The 21,644-nt window shown below is 33.2% G+C and overlaps 1 protein-coding gene across 2 annotated transcripts in view; it reads left to right on the forward strand.

The window, feature by feature from the left end:
- LOC111085007 overlaps nucleotides 1–19,919 on the forward strand; it is a 60,767-nt gene extending 40,848 nt beyond the window's left edge. For both annotated transcript variants that reach the window (XM_022381916.1, XM_022381920.1), the window contains 4 exons: nucleotides 4,798–5,071; nucleotides 12,091–12,118; nucleotides 12,455–12,515; nucleotides 17,912–19,919. In XM_022381916.1, coding sequence (XP_022237624.1) covers nucleotides 4,798–5,071; nucleotides 12,091–12,118; nucleotides 12,455–12,515; nucleotides 17,912–18,261 — 713 coding nt within the window. In that variant the 3' untranslated portion in view covers nucleotides 18,262–19,919. The remainder of the gene's footprint in view (nucleotides 1–4,797; nucleotides 5,072–12,090; nucleotides 12,119–12,454; nucleotides 12,516–17,911) is intronic.
- Nucleotides 19,920–21,644: the final 1,725 nt, after the last annotated feature.

The raw sequence follows: 21,644 nt of genomic DNA on the forward strand, positions 1-21,644 counted from the left end.
CCCGTAGTGAACTAAACGTGTTGTTGTTAGAACCTCTGTACAAAATTTATAAATTTTTAGATTTACAGCTTCTCTAGTTCCTTTTTGATTACTTAGTAACAATATTTTTAGCAGTAAGTATTCTAATAATAACGTATGGTTTTATATTGATTATAATAATTTTTCTGAATTATACCGAGCTATTTCCAGACGGAAACTATAGTTTTTTTCCCCCAAAAAATATTTTTTGATTTCTAGTAAAAGTTGTTTAAATAAACTGATAAATACAGTAATGTAATTTCGATAAGATATGGTTTAATAAGATAAAAAGACAAAATATCACATATCTAAAGTGAAAATCTAAACAGTACAAACCCGAAGCGTTTTTTGAAATTTAAAAAGGTTAATGAAAACTAGTTACAGCAGTTTCAAAAATATCTGTGTATGAGTTGAATTTACTGAAGTTATAGAAAACGCTAGGCACTAAAGGAATTTCAAACATACTCTAAACAGTAATATTTTTTAACGTCTTAATGCATAAAATATAATGATATTGGCATATTTAGTCTGAATGGCACATTATGCGCACATAGGGACCAGGTCTTAGACCCCTAGAGTTCAGTTACCACTGTCCCCTAGTTTAGAACTACCGACCAGAGAGATGGCAGCCAGTCAGCAGAACATGCCGCCACAAGGGCTTTGTCCCACTATGAACCGAATAATAGAGTTGATTGTCACTTGTAACGCACCCACAGTTGAAAGTGAGAGGCTTATTCAAATACATCCTGGCGCGAACATCGGATCTTCTAATCAGCAGCCCGAAATGTTAGTTAATGGCCCAAATCCAACTTAATTGCGTAAAATAGTCAATAATAGTAAACTAAGAATTGTATTTAAAAAGATAATATAAAAGAGGAACATCAAAAGTTCAGGTTGAGAACGATTTCAAGGTAATTTTCCAAACATGGTTTGGACTGACATTTGTGTCTCTTTGTACCAAACACCCTTGGTTATGACTATATATTTTTCTTGGCTATTTATTTTAAGCTTATTCCAGACTTTACTGTAATGCAGCCGTGTTCTCCTGACAAAACCGATAAAACAAAACGTTATACATTGAAAACGTGTTATTTAACTAGATATACCCGTATAATTTATCCCTATAACACTAACCTGTCTTTGTGAAATCGGTTGTTCTCATTCATGATGATTGAAGTAATTTTATACATTACAATATTAGCATGTTTTATATTCACGCCACCAGTTTTCAAGGCTTTAACCTTTACAGTATTCTTGTTGGAGCTTTAACAATGCATCTCGTCGATGTCAATACTTGATTGTTAAAGCAAAACCTTTTCACAAAATGCTGGCATATGTTCTTTGATGTTTTGTAGTTATGTTAAGAGAAACGATTTACTTTTTTCTTCTGTTAATGGAATGATTACTGTGTCTGGTAAGACAAACATTAATAATACGTGTAAAAATAAGGCTAATAAAAAACAAAAAATATTCATCTTATTAAAATAAAAGAACAATACTAAAACATGTTTTTGTCATGCCGACTTCGTTATTGCCTAATGTTAACTAATAATATCTAATAGTGACCTTCTTAATGTTTGTTGTTGTTTTACAAGGAAAAAGAGAAAGCTGAGGAGAGAATATTACAAGAAATTAGAAAAAAACTAAACTTAAGAATAATATAATCTTGATATTGAGCATAATTTTTTTTAAATCACTGAATAATATTTGTGAAAAATCTTAGCAACTCAGTGTACTTGGCACAAAAAAGTTTTATGGAATTAAAAATTGATACCTATTACTTTTCAGTCTTTTAACAGTAAGAAGAAACTAAATTATATGATCATGAATTACTTATGCCTAATTAAAAATGATGAAAATGGTTTGTTTTTTTATTTCCGCTATATAAGATTTAGTCTGGTAAAGATTAATATTAAGTTAAATCACCTGACGGTTAGAACTTGACACAAATGATTAGTGTCTGTTCTGATTTCAGTTTAACATGGAATAAAAAATGCAAAGTAAACAAATTAATTCTAGTTGTTGTAAAGACGGTTAAAAATAATTACAGTGTATCTTTATAAAAATGTGAATGTTCCGATTTTAAATGCTTGGTATCAAACATTGTGTGTTGTGTTCTCCACTATTCTAGTAACGTGATACAGCAACGAATTTAGTGAAAATGCTTAGATTAAATGCCTAAAAGAAACACAGTAAGCTAGAAAATGATGAGTATCCATCTTTTAATCAAACTAGCAGAGGCAACGTCACAGCTTTAGAAAGGTATAATAAACAATATAAGTTTCCTTAGGTTAAACAGTTTTACTTAAAGCAGTAAAGGCATTTATTATTTAAATCCTTTGCAATTAAGAAACTGTATTTTTTATGACCTGAGCTTCGATGTGAACATAGGACTTTGATCCTTGACCTATAATCAACATGCAAATGATTTCTGTAGAATCGTTTCAAAAATGTACCTTTGCAATATTTATCTTTTCCTTGTTTGTTATCAAGCACAAAGCTACACAAAGGGCTATCTGTGCTCTGCCCACAACCCGGCTTCTAGCAGTGTAAGTCCGCAGAATACTATTATGTCACTTGGGACTCTTTTCCTAGTGACCTCGACCTATAAACCAAAACTGAACTTCGGCCTTCTTTACATAGTTTATGAACAGAATTAAAGATATATAAATTGGAAAATTTTAGCTATCAAAAAAGCTTTAATAAGAAAATTGGAATTAGGGAATAATAATATTTTCTCATGAGAAAACAAAAACAATTTCAATTGAAACTCAGAAGAGAGTTTCGTTTGGTATAATCGTTATAGATTACAAGAGTTGGCCATATAATTCGAAGATTCTGTTGCCAATAGATAAAAAATCAAATATAATTTGTTGCGTTCCATAGGGAACTCTTCTGTATTTCTTACTCAACACATGATAAAAAGCTTTGAACAGTGACATCATCAACATATTTCGGTACTTTGGTGGAAATGGAATCTATTAAAGATCAGTGTAGTGGCCTCTTTGAAATATCTAAAGTTTTCAGATTTGTTCACATCAATTTATTTGCTGCGTCGAGATAACTAAAACATTGTTTTTGTTTTTGCTTTCAATAACAGTAGTTACTTTGACAATAATTGAGAACTTTTTTTTTCCGGTTTTACTAAAGCAACGTAAGATGGCGTGTTTTCCCGGTTGTTGTAGTTATTTTGAGGATGACTAACACTATATTTTTGCGAGGCTGCTACAATAACCGATAACTAAGAATGCATAACATCTTTGACCTTTTTTCTTCTTATGGTTGCTATAGTAACTTTTATAATTACTATTTTTCTATAATTATTTATAATTACTATAATGCTCTAATAATCGCATGTTGATTTAAGTTGTTTCATTTATTGAAATAGAGCTAGAAACAAAATTAACCGCTCATATTTCGCTCATAATTAACTAAAGCTATTGAATATATATATATATATATAAGGGAACGTGACATAAGACGATCCCCCTCAGTGAAACGATTATTATGATGTACTGCCATCTAGAGTGATTTATATGTAACTATTGTTCACGTGATTCCGTGCCCAGATACACTGGACAGGTGCGAATGTGAACGATCAAAGCGCGAATGAAATTTTCTGTTTCCCAACAAAATTGATATAAGGTTAGACTTTGACATTTTTATGATTACAGAGAAGGTATTTCAGGGAACTTCACTTTACTGATTTAAAACAATGAAGAATGATAGACAATCGAATACACCGTAAAAGAAACACAGTTCAAGTTCACGGTTTTTTTTTATAACGTGATATTATTGATATACGATGGTTGGCTTAGGGTAAAACGGCCCCGCAATGACGTCTTACCTCCACAATAATGCTCACGCTGTTTTGTAGCATTGTTTTAGATAATACGTGACTTGCGCACATGGCGGAAAACCTTTACTAATCCCTGTTGGAATCATTTAAGTGCTTTAAAGTTTTGAAATGCCCTTTTTACTATAAATGTCATTTCTAGATAAAATAAAGATTGGTTCATAGGTCGTTATTTTTTTAGCTATTGAAAAAAATGCACTTATTTTGGTTGGGGGCCTTTCTACCTATAAGTTTGGATAAAACGGACCTTAAAATGGAATAAAATGGTCCCCGTCAAACTCATAGAAGCTGCAATTTAAATAATTTCTTCATTAAGCAACTGCGTTTTTCATGGTATTCACCTTAACTAATGAGAACCACACTTAAAGTAAAGGTGCCACCTTTTTACAAACTGAAACTACAATACTTTCCAGAATTATCGTTAGATTAGCAGTTGCTGTAATACTTTTTTGTTTCAGTTCAAACCTTGAAAAATCGAGACCAATAACTTACTTTTACATATAATATCTACTCCGTTAAGAAAGGTCCACCTCTCGAAAGCTCTCAGGTTATATGGTTTCGTATTTTTATCTTTAATTGTTTTTTGAAGCACATGTTTTCCTAACATACGAATTTATCCTCTAGGAGTTGACCAATGTTGATCAAACTGAAAAAAATATTGTTTAGTAATCCTCTGTATTATAAGCATACAGTGTGGATATTTTTATAAAGCTGGAAGGGAAAAGAAATAAATTCTCTCCAACAGCAGTTTATAGTGCTGTGTAATTGACTTGTTCGTGATTTTTGTTATTTTAGAGCATACCATTTTTCTTTTCTTTATTTCTTTTTTTTTTCAGACTGGCGGGAAGAATACCTTAGGCTCTCTAGAGACAGTTTATAGAACTATGTAAGTTCTGACTTAGTTGTATTTTTTGTTATTTTAGAGCGTATTTTTGGCAAAGACTGGAGAGAAGAATACGTTGTACTCTTCAGTGACAGCACTATCATGTGGTTTAAAGACAAGGGGAAGATGGAACCAGAAGGAAGTGTCATCATTAAAAACGCACCTGACCTAATGGCTTATGGTCATTTCACAGCTCGAGTTCCAAAAAGACCTATCCTCCCAAATGGATTCAAAACCTCTCAGCTGATAGCGTTTGGAACCAGAGAAAAAGATACGGTGTACTGGTTTCTCTGTGAAAGTGAAGAGGATGTAATGTGAGTAACTGAAGATTGACTTCGTTGTAATTATAAAGTTCTGTTCGCGCATCCAATTTTTCATAAACTTATGGTTTATTCAAGTCTTGAAGTTAAAACACCAACATTATATTTTTAAAATGATTCTACAGTTCGACTAATTTCAATCAAAATGACTTACCTTAAAATCTCAACTTTCTGCAGCCGTCTTCTACCGATTCGGTAATTTCTGGTTTGAACGTTGGCAATTGTCTGCCACACATGGCTATCAATATATCTTGTCAACTAACCAGAATTCTTTTTGTTTTGTCTGAATTATATATTTAAAGGCGGAAAAAAGTTATTTTTGACACTAAAACGTTGATAACTATAGTAGCAAAGAAAAATATAATATCAAAGCACATAAACACATAATCAAGTAATGTATCTTTTACCTGAAATTTAAATCAATGAAGGTGTAACTGTTGGACACAAACAGCTACCTTGACGTTTAACGGTGTCAATGACGTGCAGTTTTTATAATTATGTGTGTGTGTGTGAGTTTATTCAAGTAATCACAATAGTTTCACCGCCAATATGTTTCATATATTATATAGAAAAAACTGCTTGAGGTTTTCTCAAGCTGGAGTCATTAAGAGCAGCTGGTCACACACAAAAAATTATTCAATTTAACCATAAGAATTATCATTAAGTTTTCCAGTTTGCTATATCAATATTATTTCTTTCGAAAGCCAGAAAATTCGAACAAATTGAAATATTTAAACAATTGTACATTATAATGTTCGTAACATGTACTGGAGAGTTACTCTTATCTGAAATTAATTTAAACGACTTATATCCATAATATAACACTTTATTTTCTTTTTTACTTCACTTTGCGCTTTGTCGTTTCGACTTATTCAGTACTTTAAAAAACTGATTACATTTTTATCGTGACTTTATTAAACAATGAAACAGAAACTCTAAAAAAGTGATTTTCAACTTATTACACATATAAATGTGCGGCCGTTAATGTTGTTACCTGATTAAAACCGATGGCTAACATTACATTTGTTAATGTTGTTACCTGTTGAAAACCGATAGCTAACATTACATTTGTTAATGTTGTTACCTGTTGAAAACCGATGGCTAACATTACATCTTTACTGGAATGAAATGTTTATCACGACATTAGACATTGCGAATGGGGATAAAACTAAAGATAAAGTTGGACGCCTCTTTACTTTAGCTCTCTCTCTACCAGAGCGCGAAATTGACCTTTAATTAACATCCCAAGTCCATCAAGAACCGAGCCTGTTGTGAGACACACGAGTTACCAAACTTAACCTCACATTTTTATCTTCATGATAGACATGCCGTGATAGATGTGTGAGTTGACTCTTCTGACCCAAAGACTTGTGACAAGTACAATTGTAATCATTCTTCGCCATAACAATAGTTGTTGTATCAAATGACTAATATAAATAGTGTTCCTACCACTGCTGTGTTTCTTGTATTCCAGACGACCTGAAGAGCTCTGGATTGAGCGAAACTCGTCGTCGGCATTGAGTATGATAGATATAGCGTGGTTGAAATACTATTATTATTATACACTCTTCTAATTCTTGAAAATCTGTATTTTATTAAGACTATATTAAGAATGTAGTTTTAGAAACGTAATACTCCTAATACTGATGTCTTATGACAAGAAAAACATAATACGATCTGACAAAAAATGCTTCTCTATAAAAATGTTTTTATTTCTAACCCCACAGATATCACACCTGGTTAAACACGTGTAACCTTAAACATTTACATGCTTTGGTTTATCAATACACATATCATCCGGTGGGTTAGCGGCAAGTTTACGGGCTTACTACGGTGAAATCCGTGGCTCGAGGACCCTCGGTAGACAGATCGCAGATAGCCCACTTTCGCTAAAATAAACAAACAAACAATGCATAGAGCATGAGATTTTTAAATGATTAGGAATAAGAAACTATTACTACACGTTATTTTCAAGAATACACAAGTACAGTCTAGTGGAAGTTACTGGTAATCTTTACCGCCTCCAGGCGAAACGTTGGTTAAGATAAAATGTTCTTTTATAATTACCTGGAGTGCAAAAGTCGTTTTTTTTTCTAACCTTTTTATCCAGATGTGTAAATCTCTCCAGTATGCACTACAAGTTTTGAAAGACAACAGAAAATGTCTTGCATTACTGGAATGTTTCACAGTGATTTGACATGTACACGTACTTTAATCTGAAAACAGATTTAGATAGAAAATTATAACCGTAAAACTCCGTTACAACACAGTAACAGTACAATATAGAACCCAATGCATAGTTATACTAAGCAATATTCAGCTCAGCTTAGGGTTTTCAAACTCATAAGAAACATTGGGGAAAAAGCATATATATATCTGTTGACTTTATATTTACCTAATTATAATGATTAGTTTTGAATATTTTGAAATTGCTGAGAATCATAACTTTAATTTGGAAGAGATCGTTATTTAATGAAACTTCCAATACATAACATGACATCAGCGGTCGACAAGAAAACGGGTCGGGTGTGGCCAACTTGTTAATGTGCACGAACTATGAATTCGGGGATTTACTGTTGGAGCAAAGTCACACTCTTCACTTCGGAACAGTAGATGTGCTATAAAAGCGACGGTCAAATCCAATTATTTGCTCAGACAAGAATAGCTCGAAAGTTGGCGGCAGATGCTGTTGGCTAAGTGCCTTCGATCTAATCTATCAGTTTAAAATTTGGGATATACGTAGATATTCCTTTGTGTAACTTAGCGCAAAAATTCTAAAACAAATAAAACAATATCTAAATTTTATTTAAAAAGTACTCTATGCTCAAGCTCAGATGTCTATATTGATCGTTTTGTGCACATTACTCAAAAATAATGAGCAAAACACATCAACCTCACAGTACGTGCTTGACATAGCAATAAATTCACAAGGTAAATTGTAATCTATAAATAGTTGGTAAAAATGGATATGCTTACATTCACTTGAATAACTTGTACCCGAATAATGGGCTTTAAAATTTCAAAAAGTTACTTGAGAACTTACATTAACCTAAGCGTGTCTCGCTCTACACTTGTAGTTAGAAGAAATATTCTCTCCACAGTTTAAAGTCACCGACAAACTTTATCAAAATTAATTAAGGTGGATTATCGATCGTTTGTCATCTAAATTGTTAGAAGCAGGTTCCAAACAATTTCAATTTTCTACCATTAGAAGCAGGATGTAGCATTAACTTTAATTGCATCGTTTGCTCGTAAATTGTACAATATGTCTACACAGAGCCGCAACCTCGACCCTCAGTAAATTAGAAAATGCGAATACAAAACCATTCCACTTAGTGTGATGTATTATTTTTATTCGTTAAATCGTTAATATATTACATAAAATAGCCAATTATTTATTTTCTTCCACTGATACAAAAAAATAGAACAATCGATGGTTTTATTTCCAATAAATAGCGACTGTAGTGGCCTGATAAAACTCCCTATCTAGCTAGGTAACGGTTGCCCAATAAAATATTAAATAATTAGGAATATTATTTTAATTTTAAACGTAAAACATATGAAACAGTGAAAATGAATCCCTCTTCAATAGTGCAAACTAATAAACAGGTTATATATAATATGTGTTCATGTGTATATATAAACATTTATTAACCTTGCTGTTACGCCTACCTTCACGGGCCCAGCGTAGACTAGTGATTCTGTGGGTTCAACGTCTGCGTCCCGTTGTCGGAAAATCGCATTCCGCTTTTTTAGGATCATGGGTGTGTTATAAGAGTAATGGTCAAATCTCACTACTTGATTACAGTAGTGTAAGAGTTGACAGTATGTGCTGTTGACTAATTACCTTCTAATCTACAAGTTCAAAATTAGGGAGGATAGCACAGATAAACAAACACACACTGTCATTTGTATTAAGGTCCTATTCATGGAGAACATGTAGCAGGTAGCATCAAGCAACTGTTCATACGTAAGCAAAAATGTCACAGAACATGCCATGCATACTATAACACATCTGTTTAAAGTAAATTACCATTTTAAGCTAATTTCTAATATACCATAATATAAAATTATAAATGTGGTGTGTCTCATCATTAAAAAAATTGTGCATGATTTTAACAGCATAATTACGCTGTGTAAAATGTAGGTTTTATGTATTAATGTCTTGAGATTGAAACTAACATCACAAACTTTGGCGATTTATGATCACTGACATATCCAATGAAATCAATATGTAATATGTTGTTAATATTTTGACTTTCCACTTGATGTTTGTTTACGTTTAGCGCAAAGCTACGAAATGAGCTATCTGTATTCTGTTCAGCGAAAGAAATCGAACCACGGATTTTAGCATTGTAAGTCCAGAAGCTCACTACTGACCCACTGTGGGACCATTGCGGCTTGGAAAGTTTCGTTGAATTTTGTAGAATTGATTGTTTGTTTTAGGTTTAACGTGAATCGTAAACTGTCGTTTCCATACTATTCAGCATCTAGAATAAATCTACTGAAACACTTCTGTATAAAAAAATCTAATAATTATCTAATAAGATAAATTCATAGATAGCTTTAGTGAGGTTGAAGTGAAATCAATCCTATACTTCTCAACAAACGAGAGCAAATATTAAACACGTGTTCTAGTTTAACAGTATAACAGTACACGAGCTAGCAGGAAATCAAACAACCAAAGAAATAGTGTTTAAACACGTGTTCTAACTTTACAGTATAACAGTACACAAGCTAGCAAGGAATCAAACAACCAAAGAAATAATGTTTAAACACGTGTTCTAACTTTACAGTATAACAGCACACAAGCTAGCAAGGAATCAAACAACCAAAGAAATAGTGTTTAAACACGTGTTCTAACTTTACAGTATAACAGTACACAAGCTAGCAAGGAATCAAACAACCAAAGAAATAGTGTTTAAACACGTGTTCTAACTTTACAGTATAACAGTACACAAGCTAGCAAGAAATCAAACAACCAAAGAAATGGTGTTTCATAACAGTTTGTTTAATGAGAAACAGTAAAGTTCGTTTTCTCTACTTTATTATTCATATAATCTGTAATTTTACAACTACTAGTTCACTTCAGTTTTATATAACTGCCAGGTAAATACTAGGAGTTTCAACCACGAAATACCTGTCAGATCAATCATAACGCCATGATACCACATGGGCCCGAACTACCTCAGTTCGAGAAAAACCAACTACGTATATATTTGCATATGTACGACAGTTAAATACCTGTTAACATGTAACATGTGAATGTGGTAACTACAAAACATTTAGTCCAATAAATCGATTGTTACTAAAGTTCTTGGTTCCGCAACAGCTTTACTTTTAAGATATTCTATCTTTATCTTCCAAACTCAGTTTTGAAGAATAGAACTGGTGTTCTCAATGCTACAATATAGTACCCAAGATTTTCAAAGAAAACACAGAAAGACATACTTTCTCGCCGCTTCTGGGTTTTCGGAGGTGGGTGGAAGGCTACAGTCAGGGATAAGACAACCGGGATATACAACCATACAAACACATTGCCGTATATCAAGTAATACATAACGTAGAAAGCAGCTAATCCGCTTAACGCAATATGACAAAGAAGGATAACCTTAGATATACGCAAGGTATTAAAACATAATATTCTGTGTGATTTAAAAATCTATTGTTTGCTTCTGTATGATTAAGATGGCTGTTAGAGAACAAATCACCAAATCAGACATGAGGATGACGCACAGTTCGAAGTAAAAATGCTATATTTAGATGTTTAAAGTTCTATAGAATGAGAGCCAGATATTTTATTATTCCTTTGAAATAACTTTTTGTCTCACTAACGCGTTGAACTGACAGGAGTCTCTCAATATGTTAAAGCCGTATAAAGCTTCTTGTTTCCATAGTAACCAGATAAATTGATACAGAATTAAGAAGAGTTTGTTGCTTCTAAGTTAGAAAATCGTTATTTTGACGTCAGTGAGTAAATGGCTTGAAGAACAGATACTATCCTCAAATATAGTAACCTCGTTTACTTGAATCGCGTTGAAGCTTGTAATTAGAACACTCAGCATTTATGTTTACTTGATATACGTAACTGCTACTCTGTTGATATTATTCTATATTTTGGCTTTTTTAAAACGATATCCGTAAACATGGTTATAAAAATATAACAATTACTTGAAAGAGTTTTGTTTAAATTTTTCTTTTTGTTGTTAATGCGCATTTAAATAACCATAACAAATTTTATTGGTAGATGAAATCAGAAAGAATTTGAACTGACTTGTAATATGTAATACTGCTTTGTGGAAAGCTAACAAAATCAGGCGCGAAATATGTAGAAAATAAAGAAATATATATATTAACACTTGAATGAAAAAATATTAGGTTCAGTACATATTTCTTCATGTTCTTGAAATGTAGCAAAAGTTGTTATAGAACGTAATGTAAGTGTTGAAAGAAACAGTAAAAACAAGTGCTCTACAACCACAAGGTATTGATTTTTAAAAAACAAGACAAATATACCAATAGTTTTTCTACTTTTAATACAGTGTCCGAAAAGATCTGTAACCATAGGAACTTCAACGAATTTTACAGAATGTGTTCCACGTGCTGTCCTTGTAATTCGAAACAAGTTTAGATTAACAACAGGATTAACTCGACCTGCTCGTGCTTTGACAGCGCCATTATTAGTCATATATATATATATGAAATTAAGAAAAGCTGCAAATCACCTGTGGTTCCAGACTCTTCGGATACCCTGTACAATTTGGATGGGAATAAGCTTAGTAGTGTTATAAAGAAAAGGAATCTTAGTGTAATAGTCGATTAGTCTGTAAAGTCATCCAAGCTGTGTGTTGTTGCTAGTGGTAGGACAAATAGGATTTTAGGTTGTATCTACAGAAATATTGAATACAAGTCTAAAGAGGTTATTATTTCATTGTACAGGTCACTGGTTAGGCCACATTTGGAGTCTTAATATCAAAACGATGCTTACACAATACATTTGTTTTACTTTGCAGGTCCTGGATGACTATAATAAGTAATCTGGTAAGTTTGCTTGGTTCTTTATTTGGAGTTCTAGCTGATTGTCGAAGTTTTAATTATTTGTATGGAGAACAACTCAGTAATAATTTAATTGGAAAATATTTACTAAAATCTATCCAATTATTTTTTATTTTTTTTGTCTTCAGAAATGTATTTTGTTTTTTCTTACAATCACATAAGTTCATCGTTCATACTGTCTACCTAACACACAGTTTAACATCATTGCATGATGTACGGAACAGTGTAAGAAATCTTGTTTTGGCGTAATTTCATTCTAGTTTAAGTTAGTTACATCGTGCCACAACATAAGTCTTCAAGTAAACGTATCTGTACATGCAGTTGCCTCCACCCCCACCTCCGGTAAGACCATCCTCTCAGTTACCTAGCAACGGTTGCGAAGGTGAGCTATTCTTTTAGCTTTTGATTATGATAACCTAGTGATAAGCATTCTTTGTTGAAAAATTATCGATAACAACTGTTTATCAAACAAAGTATAATAATACGTTATGTCTACTAATGTGATTAATTGTTACTTTCAATAATACAGTTGTTCCTTTGACTAAACTGTGATGGCTAGATAAATGGATGAAACAGATAGAGATAAAAAGATGCGTATAGATACTTGTTTATAGAAAATCATATTTTATATATCCTAGTAATAGTAATCGATTTACAATTAAAACTAATGCGTTCAGTTAGTATTGTACTTTCTTAAATAAATTACTTAAAATGAATCGAATATATCCGTTATTCTGATGTTTTTATTGTTTACATAACACCTATTGTTGCTAAGCAAGCATATTGTTTACATAATTACAAAATTTCGCAAACTTCAATTCCAAATCATGACAACATCTGTTGTTACTAAGTTGGCATATTGTTTACATAACAGCATCTGTTGTTACTAAGTTGGCATATTGTTTACATAGCAGCATCTGTTGTTACTAAGTTGGCATATTGTTTACATAACAGCATCTGTTGTTACTAAGTTGGCATATTGTTTACATAACAGTATCTGTTGTTACTAAGTTGGCATATTGTTTCATAGCAGCATCTGTTGTTACTAAGTTGGCATATTATTTACATAGCTACAAAGTTTTGGACACTTCAGATTCTAAAAAATAGTTGCTAATATACTTTCAAATAAAAAATGTTATTCAGTAATTTCCGAAATGAATCAAATTTCAAGAGCTACTTCAGTGTTTTAAGCTCCGAAATGTTGTTGTTTTAATAAGCTGTGGCCTTCCTAATGTACTTTAATACTTCTGAAACGTTCTGAAATGTTCATACATTTCATCTAATAACTTACATACAATTAGGCCGATTTTTCAAGATTTCCATGTAACTATTGTCAGAGCTTTGATTACAATAAACTAGTACCTTAGTCAAGATGTACGCCAATAGTTACCAACCCGATGGCTTGTAATTTTTCAGAACTTGTAGTGCATACTGGAGGGATTTAGACATTTTACCAATAAAGTTATAAAAGGTAGTTTTTAGAACTTGATTGCCAAAGCATAATTGTTTGTTAGTTTTCATAGATTATAATTGTGAGAAAATCTCGTTGGTAAGAAACTTTCTTCATGAATATTGTGCAAGGAGGTCTGGTTTCAGATGATTCGCGGTTTATGCTAAAGTGTTAGTTAAATATTTATATAAATAAACATCAGTGAAAAAATAGTGTCTTCTGGAAGTAAAAATCCAAAATTAAACACTTAAAATCTTATAGTTTTTATTGAATTATCTAAAACAGTTTAAATTCATTCTTGCGACGTATAGGTAAACCAAAACGATTAATTAGTTGTTACAGTGTATTGTAAAACTAAAATGAATAATTAATTATTAAGGTGTAGTTATAAACAATAATGAATAAGACATGAAATCTTATTTAATTACAAAGTACACTTTTGATACCCAACTAAAAACTTTTCGATGGCAGCAAGGATCTCTAAATGTTTTGGGAATGATTTTCACCAAAAAAGAATTGGTTTCTTTCTACAACGTATTGATTCTGACTTTTTGCTTTATACCGGTATGAACGCCAGCACAAATTGGATAATTCCGACAAATGTCACCAAATTTTCTACCTTCGCAGTGTTCAGTGACGAACTGGCTTCACAGACCTGTTGAGACACATGTATTTCATACTCATTACTCTATGTCTGACCAATCTTGGCTGGTGGCCTAAATTACTTGATAGCAAGTAATGGTGAAACCTGTTTCAGTCTTATACTGATAGTGAAACGTATCTGTGTTACCAGTTTCAGTCTTATACTGATAGTGAAACATATCAGTGTTACCAGTTTCAGTCTTATACTGATAGTGAAACATATCAGTGTTACCAGTTTCAGTCTTATACTGATAGTGAAACGTATCTGTGTTGCAAGTTCCAGACAATATAGGGGAAACTTTTAAGCTCAGATTTAGACATATATATATATTACTGTGTTGTTTTATAGTTTCTCATTCGGATTTGCTTTATTCTTAAAAATCCAGCTGGAAGAGTCTATTAAGTAGATTCTTTACATCCAGGACGGAAGCTGGAAGAGTCTATTAGGTAGATTATTTAGATTCAGGTCGGAAGCTGGAAGAGTCTATTGGGTAGATTCTTTACATTCAGGACGGAAGCTGGAAGAATCTATTGGGTAGATTCTTTACATCCAGGACGGAAGCTGAAAGAGTCTATTAGGTAGATTATTTAGATTCAAGTCAGAAGCTGGAAGAGTCTATTGGGTAGATTCTTTACATTCAGGACGGAAGCTGGAAGAGTCTATTGGGTAGATTATTTAGATTCAGGTCAGAAGCTGGAAGAGTCTATTAAGTAGATTCTTTAGATTTCAGTCGGAAGCTGGAAGAATCTATTGGGTAGATTCTTTACATCCAGGACAGAAGCTGGAAGAGTCTATTAGGTAGATTACTTACATTCAGGACGGAAGCTGGAAGAGTCTATTAGGTAGATTCTTTACATTCCGGTCGGAAGCTGGAAGAATCTATTGGGTAGATTCTTTACATCCAGGACGGAAGCTGGAAAAGTCTATTAGGTAGATTATTTAGATTCAGGACGGAAGCTGGAAGAGTCTATTAGGTAGATTATTTAGATTCAAGTCAGAAGCTGGAGAGTCTATTGGGTAGATTTTTTTAGATTCCAGTCAAAATGTCAGTAACTTCTATCGAGTATATGATCTAGTATTCACTAAGAATCCCAAAAGAGACTGTGGGAAGATACCTAGACTTTCAATCAGAAGGTCAATATCTTTTGAGAATATTTAGCTTCTAGTCAAAATCCTTTTCTTTTCTGACGTCAACAATTTCTACTATATAAAGTATTTTTCGCTTGTTTATTTGGATAGCCAATAGTGTCTACATTTACTATCAGATAGTAGTCGTAAATTCTTACACTTTCAGTCTGACATTAACGACTTCTGTTTGTGTTTATTTTGTGTGGGGAATTTATTGCGCAAAGCTACCCGATGGGCTATTTGCGCTCCGTCCATTGCAGGGAATCGAGCCCCAGATTCTATCATTGTAACTCCGAAAACTTAATGCTGGTCCACAGGGGAACAACGATTACTGATGGCTAAGATTATTGTTGTTTGGATGTCTTTTTATTAGATAGTCTACACAATTCTTGAAAATGTTTATGTAGTAGCGTAAGCTACTTAAAACGCTTAATGCGGCACATTATGGAATTTAAATTGATAGTGATACATATATATATATAGGTACATAGATGTGTAGAAAGAGAGTTATTTTGTTTTTAGTAGTTCTTTTTTTTATTTTGTTTTATCACAAAGCCAAATTGGGTTATCTGTTGTATATTTCGGGGAATCGACCCCCACCCTTTAGCATTGGCTCACCGGAGCAGCATTTTTTGTTGTTAAGTAGAAAGATATACAATAGGCTGTGTTGTGTCCACCACGGGTATCGAAACCCAGTTTTTAGCGTTATAAGCCTTGTGACGGATTTATTATCATATATCTATTTTTAATATCGATGTTTATTTAAGTTAAAATTATATTTAGAAATGTACATAACTTATACTGTCAAATTTGTATTACGAAATTTCCACCTATTCACTAAAATTGTAGAATATTCTTGAGTGTAAGAATCAACAATACATATGTGTGTACGTAAAATCGGTGTGTAGTTTATATTGTTGCGTAAGCTGAAATTTCGTGAAACTCTCCTTCCACCAACGCGACACGCCAAAAGGCAATATATATTATTGGTTTGCTATAGTTGGTGTACTATAAACCTCGGAAGCTATAACTGTGATTATTATTACGCTTAATAATTGGGAACTTCAGATATTTGACCAGGAACCTTTACAAAGTTCGAATATTACAAACCATTTAACTTCAGCGGATTCGCGTCGGACATTAGTATTTTTACGAAAACGTTATATAACTTCAGTGGTGGATAAATCGACGTGTAGCCGGCGAAGACCAAAGCAAAAGAGCTAGCTAGCTTCTTGTTAAGTGAATTGTATCTACATCTACTCAAAATATATTTGCTCATCGTGAACCCTCGATACGATATCAAGGAAGTTCCAGACCAGATAGAGGACTAAATATTGTTTGTAAGTTTGTAAAACTTTTGTACATAGATCATTGTTTGTAATAACTGTTATTGTAAATTGTGTTATTGTTTGTATATTAAAATATATTTGTATTTAAAAAAACTATGAGTATCAATCTTTTTGGCAAGTATCATAAATTAGATACATATCGACATTTATTTAATTTCTAAATCTAAATTATCATTTAACTCAGTTTCAGGCTATTCGAAGTTATAATACGTTACCTAATAAATTGGAGGCTAGTCCGGGTAAATTATAATACGTTACCTATTAAATTGGAGGCTAGTCCGGGTAAATTATAATACGTTACCTAATAAATTGGAGGCTAGTCCGGGTAAATTATAATACGTTACCTAATAAATTGGAGGCTAGTCCGGGTGAATTGTAATACGTTACCTAATAAATTGGAGGCTAGTCCGGGTAAATTATAATACGTTACCTAATAAATTGGAGGCTAGTCCGGGTAAATTGTAATACGTAACAGGCTTAAGACTTATTGCTGAATCACTGGAGACTATATATAGAGAAAGATTGACTGGATTGTGTCGTTTACCCTATTCTGCTTTTTTTCTATTTCTACACTGTCATTGATGGTGTACTAGCATGCATGGAACGGAACGACGCCTGACGCCGGTTTCTTTCCATTATATATATGTGTGTGTGCGTAAATTCTTATATATATACGCAACCATGTATTGCTTCGTATGAGGTTAAAAATAATAAAGTAGAGAAAAAAACAACCGGAAAAGTTATATATATATGTGTGTGTGTGTATTTCCAACATAAAAATGAGCAGTAATACAAAGCATCTGTACGACCATGATACAAGCGATTTCCTTTTGCTCTAGTTTTAACCTTTAACTTTTTTCACTACCTACAAAGAGAACTTTCGAAGTCTTAACATTCACTATTAGCATTTTTTACGTTGGACACCCTGAATTACTCAGTACTTGTGCAATTTCCAGTGGTATTTTTTGCGCATTTACCAACGTAGGCGCCTGACACATACACCAGAAGGGACACGTCCCCTCCCCCACTTTTCCAGATAGCGTACATGCACTATTATTATAAAGTGTTAAATTGAATTTGCTTTTTGACTTTCCACACTTTCCAACAAAGTTGGTAGTCATGTTTACTAACGAATTGGCTAGATTGTTTTTACTGAACTGTTATATGTCAAATACAAAGTATTAACACAATATTTTCCTACATTTCAGGATGCAGCAGAAATAGGTTCTTGCCCTCTAGTGGTTTATCTCAACAGCAATCAGACACCACCATCAACGTTTCCACTTCAGATCGCTGTAACGATGATGATCTTGCCATGAGCTTATTTCTTGGAACCACCATGGGGTGGGGTTTAGGATTGGGTTGGTGTGGAGAGTGGGGCTGGGCTAGTGGTTGTCACGACATTGGAAATCAATGGTATAATAACGGAGATCATAATTTTACTAATAACCAAAGTGGTATCTATCATGAGTCGATTGGAATCAATGATGATGCTTACGATACTGGTGGACTCGATTCCACAGATTTTGATATGTGCGCAGATTTTGGCGCATTTTGAAAATAAAAGTTATGGCACGATTGTATCACAAGGATTGTGTTTGAATAGGTTCATTACTGTCCACTACATGATTAGGAATGATGGACAATGATTCATGAAAATGTTTCTAACAATAGGAATAGTGTGCCATTTCACTGGTCTATTGGAATAAGTCGAAATATTTTACTGTTAACGATATAATTTAGAACTAAACCTCACAGATAACCATTCCTCATTAAAAACCGTACTTATTATTTGTTAGATTTCATAAGGGTTGAAAAGAAATTTCTTATATATCTACCAAATGTTAATTGTTATGCAGTCTACCAATTCCCTTGAATAGTATCGAGAAGGAAGAAAAGGCGAATTTTGTAAATTATAAATATATAAGTATTATTTCCATGAGTTTCTAGTGACTTTCAAGGTGTCTTAGTGACTAAGAATAGAACTGAATAATAAACAGTGTGTAATGATATTAATGCCTTAGTGCTTCGTATCACACCCTTGGTAGAAGTCATAGTAATCTACTTCTTAATCCCTTGGTAATTTGCACTTTTCACTTAGACTAACTGACACTTTGACACACCGCGTTTTGGATAGAAATAGATTGTAACGTGTATTTTGTTCGTTACTTGTACACTTGTTAAAATGAACATGTGAAGTCTTAGTGCTATTGCTTACGTTTATGGAGTAACAACTGTAGCTGTTCCTTTAGAAGAAAATCTTATCAGTTCATTAATGTAGTAGCTGATCGTAACTTTTATAGAATAGCTAGTAAGTTACATTATTTCTTTTATACAGCTAGGACATGTATGATAACGTACATTTTGCTCCCACAGAATTAATACGAAATTTCTTGTATAAATTGTTTGAGACAAAACTTTTGAATACGCGAGTGTTCTTTGTGCATGTCACTTTCATAAAGTGGCAAAATATTTGTGCGTTTATACAATATCTATAAAAACTTGATAGTCAAGATTATATATAAATATCTAGATACATTTATACTAATATAACTTTGGCATACCGCATTGAATCTTAATTTGTTGTTAGATGATGTGTTTTGTAGATTACAACAGAACTAGATATTTTGTCAGGTGTAACATTAATGTAAGATTTGAAATGCATGTTGATGTTCGAGCGGTGACAAGTGTTTAGTTAGTAATGTGTGTTACTATGTTTAACAGATAAGAAATGAATTTCCTTACAAAGTAGGGGAACAGAAAAAAAAAGACTATTGTTAACTCCAGCGTTTCAATAAAAAAAGTTGGCTATCAGTTAACAGCTGAAACGAAAACTTTATTAGTTTTAGTGTTTTAAATACAATAAACGTTGGTTAGCAGATGAAATGATAAATAAAAGTTATTGGTCGCAGTGTCTTTAATAAAGAAGTTAGTTCCCAGGTAATAGTTGAAACAGAAAAAATTATTTGATTTTGTATTTTAATAAAGAAGTTGGATACCAGTTAACAGTTTAAAAAATAACTGTTATTGGTTCCACTGTTTTTAGTAAAGAAGTTGATTGCCAGTTAATAGTTGAAACAGAAAGAAATAGCTGTTATTAGTTCAGTGTTTTTTATCAAGAAGTTGGCTACCAGTTAACATTTTAAATAAGAATAACTGTCATTGGTTCCAGTGTTTTTAATAAAGTTGGCTACCAGTTAAAAGCTGAAATGAAAATATCTGTCATCAGTTCCCGTTTTTAATAAAGACGTTAGATAGTAAGTTAAGAGTTGAAACATGAAAACATAACTGTTATTGTTTCCGATTTATTTAACAGAAAAGTTGGCTATCAGTTAACAGTTGAAACAGATATTTGATATTTTCGACATGAACGGCATCTTATGCAACACACGGCCAGGTCAGTAACATTAAGATTAAAGCACAGTCATTCCTAAGTTAGAACTGCTGACCAGAGGGAAGGCAACCAATCAGCACCACCTACACAGTTATAAGGCCCTCACTGGTGAAATAGCAGAGTGTGTTCAGGGGCATATCATAGCTTAAACCATAGATATTCTGATCTGCAGCACGACATGAAACATTAGGCTACGCTCGGCTCATTTGAAACATAAAATAAATTATTAATTCGCATGTCTTTAATAAAGACGTTGGACAACAGTTGAAACTAATAATATGACTTACTAGTTCTAGTGTTTTTAATAAAGAAGTTGGCAAACAGTTGACATATTATTAAACAGTAAAAATAATGTTTAATTATATTAATAATCATTAATAAAATGCTGCTTTGCTAGAATTGGTTGCCCGAGAATTACACTGTGTTTTACTCTCGCATGTGCGGCCCGGCATGGCCAGGTGGTTAGGGCACTCGACTCGCAATCTGCGGGTCGCGGGTTCGAATCCCCGTCACACCAAACATGCTCGCCCTTTCAGCCGTGGGGGTGTTATAATGTGACGGTCAATCCCACTATTCGTTGGTAAAAGAGTAGCCCAAGATTTGGCGGTGGGTGGTGATGACTAGCTGCCTTCCCTCTAGTCTTACACTGCTAAATTAGGGACGGCTAACGCAGATAGCCCTCGTGTAGCTTTGTGCGAAATTCAAAAACAAACAAACAAACTCTCGCATGTAAAGAATATGAAGATAGTAAAGAAATTGGAGAAAACAATATTTCCAAACTATCCCTAACATTTCGATGCAAAGTACTCTGATTTATATCTTTATTCATTGTTCTTTGTAAAAACCTAAAAAAATAGAATAGGTGTTTAAATTATATGCTGGAAGTATTCTTAAGCCTAATTTCCATAAGTTTGTTTGTTTGTTTTGAATTTCGCGCAAAGGTACACTAGAGCTATCTGCGCTAGCCGTCCGTAATTTAGCAGTGAAAGAGGAAAGGCAGCTAGTCATCCCAGCCAATTCTTGGGCTACTATTTTACCAACTAACAGTGGGATTGACCGTCACATTATAACGCCCCCACGGCTGAAAGGGCGAGCATGTTTGGTGGGACGGTGATAATTTCCATAAGATCTTGAAAGATAAATATTATTCTAATACTTACGACGATTTATCCATAATATTCTAACAGTTTATCATTTAAAATCACGAAAATGTGTTTCCTTTATCGGGTCATAGGTAACTCAACAGTATTTGCTACTTTGGCTCGCAGAAGTATCTTAATCATTGGTGGTCCAAAAACGGATGATAGATTGGTTGCCAAGAGAAATGTCGGTCATTGGTAAGTCAACGGTAGTGGCTAATTTGGCACACAAAGATATCTTAATCATTGGTGGACCAAAAACGGATGATAGATTGGTTGCCAAGAGAAATGTCGGTCATTGGTAAGTCAACGGTAGTGGCTAATTTGGCACACAAAGATATCTTAATCACTGGTGGACCAAAAACGGATGATAGATTGGTTGCCAAGAGAAATGTCGGTCATTGGTAA

Source organism: Limulus polyphemus, unplaced genomic scaffold (genome assembly GCF_000517525.1).
Source record: "Limulus polyphemus unplaced genomic scaffold, Limulus_polyphemus-2.1.2 Scaffold10, whole genome shotgun sequence".
NCBI lineage: Eukaryota > Metazoa > Arthropoda > Merostomata > Xiphosura > Limulidae > Limulus > Limulus polyphemus.